Raw genomic sequence first — 16,118 nt, forward strand, 5'->3', positions numbered from 1 at the left:
AAATTCTTTTTTCAAGATTTAATTTTATGATCATTTATTTTCCTTCGTTTCATTTTTTTTTTTATAAAAAAAATATACATATATATCTACAAGCTATTTTTCTTCGACCTTCATACATCCTATATGCGTGTAATAAACCCTCAAAACTTAGACTAGGAAATATATGTACGTTAGTTAAGATAAAATATGTAAAAATTCACATTTTCCAAAGTTCCTTACATCCCTTTTTTTTTCATATCCTGTCACAAAACTTTACCGAACAAACTCTCTGCGTCACAAGATGCTTACCCTTTTCCTTAACTATCCCTGATATAAAAATCCTTCCTTCCATAGCTAAAATCAATCTTGAACGATAAGTCAACCTGCACGTTTGTATCGCTAAAAATTCCAATATTTCATAAACGTGTTAAAATCACACACATAAAGTGTGTTAAATGTAAAATGTCCATAAGTTAACTATAGATGATTTGTAGACACTTTTTACACATTTCATAGTATGTTAAAATCTATAGTTTGTTTACGGCATTTAACATCGAAGTGGTTTAGTGTGTTAAAAGTGTCTGCAAAAATAACACACTTGGATTTGTAGTGTAAGTCTACAATAAATTGTTTAAACCTATTCACTTTCTGTGTTAGGAAATTGATTTTATAACATGTGCTGTAAAACCACAATTTGGTCATCGTTTTATATTGTTAAAGAGCTTTTTTTTTTTAATTTTCTTTTAGTTATTATTCTAAAGGATATAATAGTTTATTAGAATATTTAAACCGTTGTCTTAAAATCATAAGAATTTTTTAATAATTCTTTCAATTATTTAAATAATTTTGGTAATAATAATTATTTGTTAATAAAATAACATGTAGTATGAAGAGAATATACCTTTAAATGTTAAATGTCATGATCGAAACAATTAATTATCTTGAGAACTGAAAGTATATCTGTTGATTCAATTGCGATTATAGGTTGTTAAATTACATGATTATCAATTCATTATTTTGTTATCAAAAAAATTAATATTAATTATTTATGGTAATTGCGAGGTACGGTTTAAAATAGAGGGGTCCAAATCCATAAAAAGATGATATCAAAATTCCTCAACAGTAGTTGAATTTTCTTTTTATTCAAAGCAATAGACACAATTATATTTGAATAATTTGAATATCAAGATGCATTTTCAAATCATTCTTTCGATTTTTCTCATCTGTGGATATTCACAGGTAAGATCAGCTTATTAGATAATTTTTTAGAATTTTTATTCAAGAAATAATGGCAACTCTTTCTTATTATATAGATTAATGCAAAACCACTTGATGATAGAGAATTTGCAGAAAAACTTCTTAACATTGCTGAAGACGCAACAAATTTAGCGCACCGTTTAGAAGCAGTAAGCCAGTATTCGAATATGTTCTGATAACTTCATGATTTTTTTTTTATTCGTAGATTATTTTTCATAGTAAATAAAGAAAATATGATTTGAGAAAAAGGACAAAGTAGACAAGTGAAAAGTGAAGTTGATTAAGTCAGAAAAACAAATGCTTTTTGATGATAACAAAAAACATGGACTGTTTTATGGAAAAATTTTAAGTGTTATTTTGATAAAAGCATTATATTTCAATAATGGTATCATAATTCTTCTTTTCAGCGATTGGAAAAGTGTGAGGCAATATCTTTACCACCCACGACTCCTGACCCAACGCGACCACCTACAACTCCAGAACCTACACGACCACCTCCATCTATGGAACCTACAACCCCTGAACCAACTCGTCCTCCTGCGACTTCCAGAAATTTACAACCACTTTTTCTATTCGATGAAAGTCGTAATTCGATTGTATCTCCTCTAGGTGACTGATGATGAAGTAAGTCATCGAGCATAGTATTTTTACGATGAAAAACAAAATTCAAAATAGTGAATTTATAATAATAAAATTTAACTTGCAAAAAAGGCATATTTATTTTCATCATATACCCTACATCCTATACGATTTATCCAATCCATAGATGTAATAAGCTTTAAAACTTGACAATCATTTCTAAACATGTTTACCCTGTAAACATTATAGTGTTTCATTTTAAAAACACTAAAATTTACAGTGTAAAGATAATAAAAAAATCATAAACAAAATTTTTTATGTATGAGATTATTTAAAAAAAATATGGTCTGTAAAAGATAGTAAATTTTTGTATTTGTCACAAAAATAATTATTTCATATAAATAATTAAATAGCACATTCGTGAATTTTTAATTAGGCATATTTATCTAATTTTTTTGAAATGTTGTGTACAAAAGCTTTACAATCTTAAATTTATAAACCAACAAAAATTTACCAACAATTGACAAAAATAGAAAAATATGAATATCATTTTATACAATTCTCTGAGTTACTTAACAACATTTTGAACAGCTTTGAATATTATCATATTTTAAATCATGAGAAATTAATTGATTATAAGTGGTATTCTCACCTGAGTAATGAAAAAATATTGGTAGGTAGCTAATTGTGTGTTCTACTTTTCGTTATCATATTTCTTATAATGAAATGTTCGATAAAAAATTAAATATTTTTATCGAAAAAATTGGATATATCTAGAACTGGGAGTATAAATATTGATTCAGTTGTGATTAAGAGTAACTAAAATTTATAAGATTCTAGTCCTCATCACGAGTTGACTAGTTTATTTTTTCAGTATCGATAATATTAGAATTAAAGATGCACTTTCTGATCATTCTTTCGATTCTTGTCATTTGTGGATCATCACAAGTAAGATAAATTTATTAAATAATGAATTAATAATTTTGAATCAATGAGTGATAATTATCGGTAATTGTATCATTGAACGGCCACACCTCCTATAACCCTTGAATTTTATTGTGTTGTACAAGGACAGAATTTTTTCTCTGAATGTAAGTGCAGAAAGTGACAAGTCCACGTTTCGAAATTAAGAAGTGAAAATATTTCTATTTAACTAAAAATTTTGAGTTCTTAGGAGTTGATTTCAAAATGTGCATTTGTCATTTTTGCACATTGGTGAAGAAATTCTCTCCGTACAGACAAATTTAAACAAATACGACTAGGTGTTGCAGAAATTTTTCAAATGGTAACGTCATTATCATTGAACAAAGCTACTATAAAAAAAATACGACGGAAAGAAATCAATGTATCTATTAAAACTTCTAATATAAAAAAACTATGTAGAGAAATGTTTAACACGTCCCATGTACACATATTAAATTAATGAACATAATTACCTTGAAAATATACTAAAATTTCAGGGTCATCGAAGGTAAGGCCCTTAAAGGATGTACTAAACAATATTCTTATTGAATAGTTAATTTGAATTTATAATCAATGTAGAATTACAAATATTTCTTATCATTCAGATAGATGCGAAACCAATTAATGACAAAGAATTCGCAGAAAAACTTGCCCACGTTGCTAAAGAAGCGATAAGTCTTGCCAACCGTATGGAAAAGGTAAATCAATTTTTGAATATTTTCATAGTATAAATGGACTAGGTCTTTTACCTTTATTACAATTGAGGATTTTTATTATGCTTAATAATATAATGATAATAATTATGTTAAGCGCGTGGAACTCTGTGAAAACCTATCTCATCCAAGTACGACTCCAGAAATTGGAACAACCGAAACTACAACTCAAGTACCTACAACAACCGAAACAACTCAAGAGCCTACAACAACTGAAACTACGACTGAAACTACAACAACTGAAACTACAACTCAAGAACGTACAACAACTGAAACTACAACTCAAGAGCCTACAACGACTAAAACTACAACTCAAGAACCTACAACTCAAGTACCTACAACAACCGAAACAACTCAAGAGCCTACAACAACTGAAACTACGACTGAAACTACAACCGAAACTACAACTCAAGAGCCTACAACAACTGAAACTACAACTCAAGAACCTACAACAACTGAAACTACAACTCAAGAGCCTACAACAACTAAAACTACAACTCAAGAACCTACAACAACTGAAACTACAACTCAAGAGCCTACAACAACTAAAACTACAACTCAAGAACCTACAACTCAAGTACCTACAACAACTAAAACTACAACTCAAGAACCTACAACTCAAGTACCTACAACAACCGAAACAACTCAAGAGCCTACAACAACTGAAACTACGACTGAAACTACAACAACTGAAACTACAACCGAAACTACAACTCAAGAGCCTACAACAACCGAAACAACTCAAGAGCCTACAACAACTGAAACTACGACTGAAACTACAACAACTGAAACTACAACCGAAACTACAACTCAAGAGCCTACAACAACTGAAACTACAACTCAAGTACCTACAACAACTGAAACTACAACTCAAGAGCCTACAACAACTGAAACTACAACTCAAGAGCCTACAACAACTGAAACTACAACTCAAGAACCTACAACAACTGAAACTACAACTCAAGAACCTACAACAACTGAAACTACAACTCAAGAGCCTACAACAACTGAAACTACGACTGAAACTACAACAACTGAAACTACAACCGAAACTACAACTCAAGTACCTACAACAACTGAAACTACAACAACCGAAACTACGACTGAAACTACAACTCAAGAACCTACAACAACTGAAACTACAACTCAAGAACCTACAACTGAAACTACTCAATTTTTTCTAAACGGTGGCGATGACTATTCGAAGCCTAATTATATTTCTCCTAGATAACTTTTAATTTAAATGGTCGAAAGTTCTATTTCTATCCTATTAAATTATAAAATTTTTACATATTGCCTCATGTCAAAATTATTTCTATCATGTTTTGGCCCTTTACTTCTTTCACTTCATAGGTGTTATCAATCTTTCTTAAACGTCGATATTGTCTTTGTTGTTTGTTCCACTGTTTTTAAACTAGGTTTTTTATTGTCCATACTATATTATTCCATGAGTTCTTGCACAGCAAACTCTTATAGTTATTACTTAAAATTATAACTAATAGATAATCTCTCTCGGCACCGATTAAAATGGGTTTGGCAGAATCAAAAAATTAAATCTTAACTTAATTTATATTTGGTAGAAAAATCTACAAGATTAGTCATTATCTCAAGAAATCATTTAAATCCATTGAAACGATAACAATGCTTACAATTAGTTCAGTATTAGTTTTGAATAAATTCCACATCCAATAGAGCAACTCTAACTGATGATCTAAAACAAATATCTTCTTATCGAAATCTGCCTACTACATCAAGAAACGTGGGAATGCTACATCTTCTATGCCACTTATGTATGCTTCAAGATTAAGCAAGTAGTAAGCTTACCACATGCGTAAAGAATTATTACATACATTATATAATATGAGTAATCTAGGTATGGAGACAACATATCTGCGTCCTTACGTCTAGTCTTTAGGCTCTTAAACTACTTTGTAATCATATGATGTATGCAAAAAAGTGTCTTAAGTACATAAAGTAGATCCCTTTAACTTTAGGGCTTAAAGCGAGCATGGATTTATCCAAGGGGAAATGTGCACGTGTGTTCTGCAAGATGGAAGCATGCATGTCGGTTAATTGTGCGGCACTACGTTTTATAGAATTCAAGATAACCATAACGGCGCCTAAAATAAGTATCCATAAAAAGAAGAACAAAAAATGAACTTTGGTCTAATTGGTTTTTCGCTTGGATACAAATTTGATGTTTTATCTCTTGAAGTTCGAAGAAGTTATTTTTTCTCAGATTTGTCGTAAAATCGTTTTCTGCTGAAGTGTAGAATATATAAATATATATATTTATATGAATATTGTTGACTAGATAAATTAACTTCATTTCGATATTAATTATTGATCTAAGTAAAATTATCAATTTGTTCTTTCACATCAGAAATTATCTTCTAAGAACTATAAATCTGTAATAATTTAATGGTTTTCTGGTGACTTTCTACATCTCTTTGACCCATGATATGATTTCTGAGAAATATCAAGTAATGGATTAATAGTGATAATTATATTAAACTGTCTGGATGTAATCGATAAAGCTCATGACAAAATGGAACATGAGATACTTATCAACTTTTTTGTAAGTAAGTGAAATAAAAGTATAATTAATTTTAGCATAATGAACAACTTGTGATGAGATTAAATGACTAATTGGAGCTTTGAATTTTATTTATATATTTTTATTGAAGTATTTTACTGATAGCAATGAGAAAATATTAATAAAAATTAAATGAGCTAGCATCTGTAATTAGTTGAATTGTCATTATGAATTAGATAATAAGCTTCAAATGAAAAAAACTGAATCCTTGAATTTGAAATAAAGGCATGGATTAACACTGGGTTGAAAACTTTTTACATAAAAAATTCTAATAATTTTAGTTGAATAATCTTCTCTTAAAGCTGATTCAGATTTTAATCAAATTATATAGCAATTAATTACATAATAAGAATAAGAATTTTTATGATTTAATGACTGTTAATGTTTTATTAGATCTTAAATTAATTGATCCTATTTATGCCTCAATCTTAACTTCTTCCATTCAGATTCTGACATTTAGTTAATATTACTTAATTTTTATAATAAAGAATATTTTTTGATAACAGAAGAAGTTAATTCTACACAAAAAAATAAGAGCACTTAATTATAAAATAACTATGTTTTTTGTCCCTTAATCGTCCAACGTTAGTAGTTTATTCATTGTATGTGTATTTGCTCCGGAACAAACTGTTTTCATTTTATCACCCCTAATATCTAAATGATTCCAGTGAATTTAATCATTATACATATAAGTCCAAAAAAGGATGTAGAAATTTCTACATAGTGTTAACACTATTAAGGATGTACGAGCGTTAATTTTTTCATAGTAGAATTTTTTAAAATTTTGATATTCGATTCATTTTTTATAATAAAAATTTTTATAAGAATTTCAGCAAGAATTTCTTATGGAGATCACATGATATTTTATTAGATTTGTACTACGACGTAATAGGTAAATGCAGACTTAGTAAGAAAAGTTGCGGGAGAGGGGCGGGGGGGGGGTCATATTTAGATCATTGATGAGAAAATAAATCAAAAATAAAAACAAAAAAACTTCGTAAAAATTCTTGTTTTTATTGCTAATATTTCTTCAAATTTTACTCCCCCGCCCCTACTCCTACCTTGTTCGTCATATTTTTATTCATTTCCGTGATATTTTTTCAATAGTGCAAATGTATTTTGTATAATGAATTCCATTGATCACCGTTGAAACAACTCATCTTTCGATGAAATTAAATTCTCCTATCTATTAATTTACATGAACATGTGAAGTTAGCTAATAATCGAAACATATCGAAAAAATGAGTTACTTTTTCCTTATTAGTTGTTTTTAATTATGCGGGAAATTTGCAAAATTAATTATCTGCGTTATACAACGTTTCCCCCCAAACAAAGGAGTAAAGTCCAAGAGTGTGAAAAGATTAAAAAATTTTTGCCCTCAGAGAGGGCAATTTCGATTCCTGCCATTAGGCAGTCGTCTGCTTAACCTACTTTAACCTAGTCCCCAAGTTCCTAGTTAACCCTTCTCAACCCCCTACGGCCTAAAGGCAGCGGGTTGAACCTGTCAGAGGATCGATCCAGGCTGCCAAGAGCTGGGGTTAACCTATAACTATACATTACCGAAGCGGCAGACAGTAGTCGTCGCGAAACGACTCTTTTCTGCCCGCTGTTCCCGAATACCCGGATAGCTACCTCAAACATCCGAGTCTGCTCCTTCTTCAGGTGCCGCCGGCCAGTCTCCCTGAGCCTCCCATCGCTCTCGCAAACCTCATTCCAGGATTTGGAAACTCTCGCTGCACTTATTAGAGACTTACCGTCTAAGTGCCGAAAGATCAGTTGACAAACCTCAATTGGCAAGACGCTCGTAAGATCAAAGCTGGCTAAAGCGTCCATGTTGCTTCGCTCGCAGAGGATTGGAGTTGTATGAAACTCTTGGCTTTGGTAGCCCGGAGTTATTCATTTTGGTGATGTATCTCCGAACCAATCAGAGCTCGTCTTTGGGTGAGAGGGGTGGGGGTAATGGTAAAAAGTAAAATTTTCTAGTCATGCATTCCAAATAAAAAGATGTGGGTGAGGTTAGAAAGTAACATTTCTAAGAACCGTAAAATGCGGATGGGAAAATCCCACTTTTAAATGATGCAGTTAGAGCCTCGGTAAAAAAATTCATTTTAAATTAAAAAAAAATATTAATTTCTTGTGCTGAAGTTTTCTTAAAATTTAGAAAAAAAAAGGAATCGAAATTTCAAAATTCCTACTGTGAAAAAATTAACGCTCGTACATCCTTAATGTATTCAAAATCTAATATATTTTGAAGCATTGATTTATTCTCATGATTAAGATGACCCGATTATTTAAATTCACGTTGAGAATATTATTTATTTATATTTTTCAGTAAAATAACCAGAATAATATTTTTTAAACTCATTATTCATTGCATGAAATTTCAGTCATTTCTCACCGAATATTTGACAAGATACTAAAAATTATTCAAGTAATTATAAAAGGCTTGTCATCCTTCTTCCTTTCTTCCCTGATGCTTCATGTCAGCCTTCTCCTCGTATCTATGTTCTATTTGGGAGTATTACTCTCAGAGATTCCGTATGCACAACTCTTGTGGAATATTAATTTTTTTGCCTACTTATGAACACACAAAAAAGTTGCCGATATAAAATAAAGAAAATTTTAATATCTATAGAAAAACAAATAAAATAAATTTATTTAAATTACTTTGATTAGTCACTTTATAAAATTTCATTTTTATTCCATATAGAATATATTCCATTAATGCTACTTTCTTATTACGAGTTTTTTATCTTATTGGTTCTAATTTTCATCTCAAAATCTATTGTAGCTCAACGAATTTTTCCTCTGCAATATTGGTGTTTAAAAATTTCAATACATTCTATAGCAACATGAAGGTTTGTTTTCACTGTGTATTTTCCACATTTTCAGGTAAAGCTATTATCAATAAAAGTTCTCTCTCCATCATATGTCTAAAATAGAAAAGAAATTATGAAGTACAGAAGTTCTTGATAAAGAGGAGATTTTGAACAGAGAATCGATAGTAAAATACAAGCAAATACTACTTTTACCTGAACAAATCTACCTATTGACTATCGGCATCTACCATATAATTACCATGGTAACGTAACGATAAAATTCTTGCTACTTGTGTTTGACTTTTGCTATTGACTCGCGAGTTGGGGGGGTGGAGTATAATCATGTGTGGGTATGCAGTCATGGCTAGTTTCACACGTGGTGACCCCTTTACTGCCAAGCAGTTTACGTGCAAAGACCCACGAGATTAGATTGGATGATGGAAAATGGCTGCAATATTTTTTAAAAAATAGCTATATCAACATTAATAATTTTCTACATTCTACTATGCTACTATCATCATTATTGTTGATAAGAGAGGACTATTATTTATGGTCTATTAGGATACGTTTAAAATTTCAGGTCATTGGATAGCGGTAAAAATGAAATAGGTAAAATGATAAGAGATGAATCACGACAGCTGTAGTTTATGATCCTTTATTCTTCCAACCAACGAAAAATTACAAGAGGGATGAGAATGGGACTCAATGTCTAAACTGTCAAAATTTATCGAGACTATCTCTTCCGGCTCTATGATAGCAAATATTGACTGAATGTGTCCTTGTGGTTCAAGTGAGAGTTGAAAGTTTTAAAAGGTCACAGAACTTAATATCTTTACTGCAATTTGGAAGGCATGGAAAGCAAATTCAACCTTCAATTAGATGCAGTACCGAAATAGAATTTATAATATTTTTTTTTAACTTCAGTCTAGAATTACAACTTAGAAGTTGAAATTCGAATTACAAGTACTTTTTTAAACTAAATCAGAAAAAACTACTGCGAATCAGTGAATATTCACTGAATCACAGTAGTTTTCACTGATTCAGTTGTAGAGAGTATATCATCATACATATAATCTAAGCCCATTTTCGACTTCAATTTTGTTGTTTCGTCCTCTTTAACAAAGTTGAGGTTAAAAATAGATCTTACAAAATTTATTTTGAACCTCAGAAATGTATCAATGCCATACAAGCAATGTTATAGAACTTTATGATGACATTGATGACCAAAGTAAGATTTTTAGATCAGTTTAAGACATCAAAATCTGTAATGAGATTGATGATTTCCAAAATGGAATTAAATTATTGGCGGCAATTGGAACATCAAAGAAATCGAAGATTTTGAAGTTGAAACTGAACTTTAAATTTAGTCTCGGGGTTGAATAAAGATCTTCGAATCATTTTTCAACATTAAACAGAATATCATCTAGACCTACGTAAACCATCGTAAAATAAGGTATATGAACATGATTGTAAACAGAAAGAGTGGAATAGTATCAAAAGATAAAAGTATCAATTATGTTTAAAGGAGAAATATAATGCAAATATTGAAATAAGAGAACTCCAATGTTTAAAATAATAAAATGAAATATCATATTTTCAAATTTTTATTAGCAAGTTATTGTAGTGGATGCGATTTCAAGCATTCAAAATTTTTGTCATATTTTTACGTTTTGAAAGGATATTGATTTCATTCGATCGAAGATGGAGGCAACGATAGCGAATTTTTTCATCTACTTTACTGTGATCAAATTGTCATAATTAAAAATATATTAAATTGAAAATATTATATTATGTTAGGTTTACTGAGTAACCAAAAGAATCCAGTAGTAACAGAGAATACAATAATCGATAGTTTGACACACTCAGGTGTTCGTATAGAACATTATTGACTCTGATAAATCATTTAATGTTAATTTGGCCAACGTAATGATCATTAAGACACTTCTAAAAACATACTTACATGAAAAATTAAATAATATAGTTTTTGAAATCTTTGCATAAGAAAGCAGAAGGCTAGTAGTAACAGCTTCATTACTTGGCAGGTTGCAAATATTTTGTGTTCAATTTACACTTAACCTGCCCTTTATAACGGGGCCCATGACGTAAACACAATCAGTGAAGCGCGAAAAAGCGCAACAAGTGGTTGTGAGAAGGTGTACTATTTTTCCCGGTTCCGTAAGAAAATTAAGTTCATAAAGTTCGACTCCAAGTTACTACTACAATGTCTTTTTGAATTGAGTTTGTAATAATTATATTAAAGATTATAAATATTAAATTATTGTAAAAAATTCAAGTCAATATGTTATAAAGAATATTTTCTATATGGATTTACAATAAATGATTAGAAATCATACAAAAATCTCGTTTTATTATTTTATTATTACTTTCCCCACACCACGCCAGGTACAACTTGCCCCGTTCTCGGAGCAAGTTGTAATTTACTACTACTTTTACAAAATGAATGTCCTTTCATTTAAAAGTGCTTCGTCATGAAAATACTCAATACTTTAATTCCTAACCCCCCGTTCCCCCACATACAAACGTCAATTTGACTAAATCTAAAATATGACTTCTCATGTTTACTTGTTTTTATGTTTATTACTATCATAATTACAATATTATTGATTGATTGTTTCTCATATTAAATGAGATAGGTGCAATCATAAAGTTTTTTTGTTAATATTTCAGTAGTACTATAATAATTATGCGTTTTCTAAACCTACTCTTCCAGCAGATTTGTCTATAATTTGGAGAACTGTTAAAGCGTAGATAACACGTAGTTAGCAGAGTTTAGTAAAATTTTACTCAAATAATCAGGGTAAATTTGAGTTGTGCAGACTTTGACAACGGATTTATTGTTTTATCTGCATTGAGAAAAAGCTTTCGTTAAATGAAATAATTTTTTAATAAAAGGAACTAGGAGTATTCTTAAGATAATATTTGATTCGATCCAATAATATTGTTATCAAAAACACATTTTGTCATTTGTTTCAAACAAGTTTGAAAATAAATGAATTTTTATTCATTTAATTAAATAAAATGATTTCAATAAAATATTTTATTGAAATCATTATAAATATATATTCATAATTTCAATATTAATGATCGAATAAAATATTTTTTGTATAAGGTAATTTTTGTTCTCAGTGTGGATGATATAAATAAAGATATTAAGATAAAGAATATTGTTGAAAAAAAAATTTCCACTTTATTAACTCTGAATAATTCACAATATCAATTTTAAAAAATGTCATCTTTGCGAAATTATTGTTTGATTAAAGTGTACTGAATTGTAAAAAATTTACAACCATTAAAAATCATTTAAATAATGTTTAACATCTTGTTTAATATTTAAGAAAATGAAATGCATTTTGTAGTGTTTTTCTTTGCTTTCTTTAAATGAATGTCTCATATCAATCATGTAATGAACATGGCTGTAATAAATTTTCGTCAATAGTTTAATTAAATAATTAACTACTCGTATACTGAGAGTAATATTATATATATTACAGTTCATAATAGTTGATTTAAAAAAAGTATCAAAAAGTACTGTTTATTTCACTGCAATTACGGCAGTATCTTCCTCCACTTGAACTCAAGTTGAACAGCACCGAATCAATCGGAAGAAAATTCTTCAATGACTTTTACTATCACATCAATTACATTCCTCATTAAGTTATGTCAAATTTTACGAGCTAGTTTATTACCGAAACTCCAAAACGAAAAACATTTAAATTTGTTGGATCAACATCAGTCATCTACCAGCATTATAACAGTACTACATAAGAGTCGTAGTGGTCAGTTTAAGTTTAATTTTTCGACCCTCCTTATTTTTTTATGCTCGTAAAATCAAAAGAGAAAATAAAAAAATAGTTGAACGATCTCAACGAGGCATAAGACTCTGCTGTATATCATTTGTCGACTGGTTGATTTCAAGAACGTGGTTTGAAATATGAGATCAGGGTCTGACGGGCGCGTGACCTGTTATGTATGTCTAGAACAGCGTCTCAATTTCTACCCCCTTTTAAGATCATACTATTTCGGCTATTTTAGTTTTGCTCCACATTAGAGCTTGAAAAAAAACACTCGAGGAATTTAGTGAATCACTGATAAACGGATTTAATTTGGTTTGTTGAAAATTACGGCAACTTCAAAAGAAGAAAGATTTTTTCACCCTCAATTTTTTATGTATGTTTCTTAATTCATTTATTTATTGCATCTTTAGTTGAATAATTATTATTATTTTAAAATTTCGAAAAATAAATTCTTAGAAATCATGTGTTTATTACTAATCAATTTCATTACAATTAAAATTTTGAACAATTGTCATAAATAAAGGCAATTTTTTTATAAGTCAGTGGTTTATTTTTAAATACAACAAATAATTGAATAGTTCATTTTACTTAAATCGAAATATTTTATCTTTATGCCAAGTAAATAATTAATTGAAAAAAAAATTTAATAATCTATTTAATGAATTATTTATTTAGTCCGTGAGTTATAGTCACACTGAAGTCACACTGAAATTGAAATGATAATGAAAATAAATCATCGCTTAATTAATTGTTATCTGATAAGATAAACATTTTGCACTTTATAAAAACTTCTACTTCTATACACTGTAAATTTTAGTGTTTTATTTTAAAACATCAAAAGTGTTTTAATATGACGTCACCTATTTGATTAATGTTGTCTCGATTTTGAATCGTTTTTAAGTTACAGAGGAAACAATTTATACAATTAAAAGCAGAAACAAAATTTATATGTATACATTAATTTATTAGAAAGTTATTTTTTAGAAATTCAGTTAAAATTCGAAATAATTTGTTATAATGAATATAATTATATATGATAGCTATAAGATTTAAATAGATGATAAAATTGATTTAATGTCCTACTTTTAAAGTAAGATTAGCTACAAGTTCAATCTTATCATATTCAATCTAAAAGAAGCACGCTAGAAATTTACTCTAAGTACACATTGAGTGGACATTAAATGGATTTTTAAATTCAAATAAACTCAAGTAATACTTTCATGTAACGAGTTAATGTCAAAGACAATGTCTGTGAAGCTTTAAAAATACTTTCTCAAAGATCTTCTTAAGGCCATTATATCTAATGACTCTTACCAAGCTAATTTTGAAGATTTTACTTTAGAAAATAATTGAAGATCATATATAACAACTCTTACCACGTCGTTACTCCGGAAATTATCAAGCTAACTACCGTACACCCACAGCTTCAACCCTCAGTAGAACATCGATTTTCCTCAAAATCAATTGAATCCTAAGAAAAGCTCTGTTTTTATTCTCTTAAAGCTGCTAGCTCGAAAGATGTTGAAGAATCTATTTAAGACTTTTAAGGAATTATTTAAGAAAAAGAACTTGAGAAAATATTTTAGAGCTAGTTATTCAATTTCATGAAACTTTAAAGAAGCTCCTTAAAAATGGATCGATATTGGAATTTAATTCAAGAATAAATTTTTCAAGCACATTTTTGATAGCTGTTTAGAGATGTTTTGTTCTCATTAAAATAAATGTTTTGAATAATTAAGAAGAATGGTAATTTTTTAGCTAATTAAGTTTGAAATTCATTTCCTTCTATGAAGTGTATTCTGAGGAAATTTGTTAATCAAGAAAACAATAGTAACATTTTTTTAAAAAAAGCTGATGACCCTGGTACTAAATGTATTTTAGAATTACGATTTCTAAGAGTTGTAGGCTTTAATACCCTAGATTGTTTCCAATTTTTTAAGGTAATAGTTGTACAAAGTAAAAAATTTAATAAAACTTTTGCCACAAATATTTTAGATCAACACACAATCTTTTTCACATTTTTAAATTATATTAAGTAAGAAGTTTATAGTGAAGGTCTTAACAAAAATTGAATCAGTTTTTAAGATTTTTTTATTGTAGAGCACGTGGAATGCATAAAGTTAGTTGATGAGGGCTTTGTATTTTTAAAATAATTGGTTTAAAAAAACAGTCAATGTTTTATGTACAATTAATAAAAAGTCATAATCAAGCTCCTAAAAGTATGAGAAAGAACAAGAATCCTTATTCTAGATTAAATTAATTTCCTAGAGTATAAGTAAAGAGAAAAATCAAATTAGCAGGATGTTACTCTTCAAATGTATCTTTCAGAAATATTATTAAAAAGTTAATTGAAAAACGTATTAATAAACATGGACTTTAGATCATTAGTATGAAAAATAAAACTTCATCAGTTATAAAATTTATATCACAAATATCAACTCCCGCAGCTATATGATGTACATGAACGTCTATTAGTATCCAGTAATATGAATCAGATTAACTAAAAATGAAATGAAAAAAATTTTTTTCTAATTAACAGGTGTGTTAAACCTGATTTCATACAAATAAATGATATACATTCAGAGTTCTTGGCCACCCGCACGTTAGTAATGCACAAGTGAAATAAAATCTTCAAGAGTTTGTATATATATGATAAAAACCTCGATTTCTCTTATTCACTCATTTCATTTTTTTCTTTTTCTCAATCTCAAACCTCTTCTTTCGCTATAGTTTTTGCAAAGCACACATGTGGTCAGCGGCGATTCTTCAACGATAAACTCGCCATTCGTCCGGCTGGTAAGAAGTAGAAGAAGAAAGAGGTAAGAAGAAGAAGATGATACGATGCTCTTGCTGGACCTCATCTTCGTGTGAAGGCAACTCTTCAGCAACTTGAGCGAACCCCAAGTGCGATGGTGCGCACATCCGTACCATACACGTATTTTATACTCATTTGTCTGTATTGCATGTATTTCATTTTATTCAATTGATTCATGTTAAGTTTACGTTCGTGAGAAATTTTGCTTTTTTTTCAATCAGTTTTTTTTACTGCAAAAAATATTGTTTGATTGATCTTAATTTTTTCATGATTAAAATTGTATTCTTAATTCGAAAATTAATTTATTATTGAAATATTTTTGTCGTTTTTATTTTATTTTCAGTGATTATTGTGTTAAACAAATTTTTCCTAGAATGCTTAATTTTATCTTTTCTAATTACACTAATCAACAGCCATTTTACGAGCGAAATGATACGTATCATTTGTAGCTCATTCTGATAAATATATCTGATGTAAATAAAAAAAAGTAGTAAAAGAAGAAAGTCACTATTTTTCATTTCTGGAGAAACATAAATTAATTATCTTTTTTTTTTTTTAATAGATTATCTGTTGCATGTGTGA

The 16,118-nt window shown here is 29.1% G+C and overlaps 2 protein-coding genes across 2 annotated transcripts; both read left to right on the forward strand.

Moving 5' to 3' along the window:
• Nucleotides 1–1,110: 1,110 nt before the first annotated feature.
• On the forward strand, nt 1,111–1,946 carry LOC118066834 (actin cytoskeleton-regulatory complex protein pan1-like). The gene is made up of 3 exons (XM_035083179.1): nt 1,111–1,218; nt 1,293–1,385; nt 1,644–1,946. The coding sequence occupies exons 1-3, from the start codon at nt 1,168–1,170 to the stop codon at nt 1,851–1,853; spliced, it is 354 nt and encodes a 117-aa protein (XP_034939070.1). The 5' UTR covers nt 1,111–1,167; the 3' UTR covers nt 1,854–1,946.
• A 685-nt stretch (nt 1,947–2,631) lies between these two features.
• Nucleotides 2,632–6,337, forward strand: LOC118066844 (salivary glue protein Sgs-3-like). Its single transcript, XM_035083197.1, has 3 exons — nt 2,632–2,763; nt 3,384–3,476; nt 3,589–6,337. Exons 1-3 carry the CDS (start codon nt 2,713–2,715, stop codon nt 4,720–4,722), a joined length of 1,278 nt encoding a protein of 425 aa, XP_034939088.1. The 5' UTR covers nt 2,632–2,712; the 3' UTR covers nt 4,723–6,337.
• Nucleotides 6,338–16,118: the final 9,781 nt, after the last annotated feature.

The sequence above is a fragment of the Chelonus insularis genome, unplaced genomic scaffold (genome assembly GCF_013357705.1).
Source record: "Chelonus insularis isolate UGA/USDA-ARS -01 unplaced genomic scaffold, ASM1335770v1 contig_356_pilon, whole genome shotgun sequence".
In the NCBI taxonomy this organism is placed as follows: domain Eukaryota; kingdom Metazoa; phylum Arthropoda; class Insecta; order Hymenoptera; family Braconidae; genus Chelonus; species Chelonus insularis.

What these genes read in the sequence shown, in the direction of transcription:
- LOC118066834 (XM_035083179.1), top strand. Translation starts at nt 1,168, where the DNA reads ATGCATTTTCAAATCATTCTTTCGATTTTTCTCATCTGTGGATATTCA. An exon ending in TCATCTGTGGATATTCACAG is followed by an intron (nt 1,219 to 1,292) that starts GTAAGATCAGCT and finishes CTTATTATATAG; the next exon opens with ATTAATGCAAAACCACTTGA. An exon ending in TAGCGCACCGTTTAGAAGCA is followed by an intron (nt 1,386 to 1,643) that starts GTAAGCCAGTAT and finishes TCTTCTTTTCAG; the next exon opens with CGATTGGAAAAGTGTGAGGC.
- LOC118066844 (XM_035083197.1), top strand. Translation starts at nt 2,713, where the DNA reads ATGCACTTTCTGATCATTCTTTCGATTCTTGTCATTTGTGGATCATCA. An exon ending in TCATTTGTGGATCATCACAA is followed by an intron (nt 2,764 to 3,383) that starts GTAAGATAAATT and finishes CTTATCATTCAG; the next exon opens with ATAGATGCGAAACCAATTAA. An exon ending in TTGCCAACCGTATGGAAAAG is followed by an intron (nt 3,477 to 3,588) that starts GTAAATCAATTT and finishes AATTATGTTAAG; the next exon opens with CGCGTGGAACTCTGTGAAAA.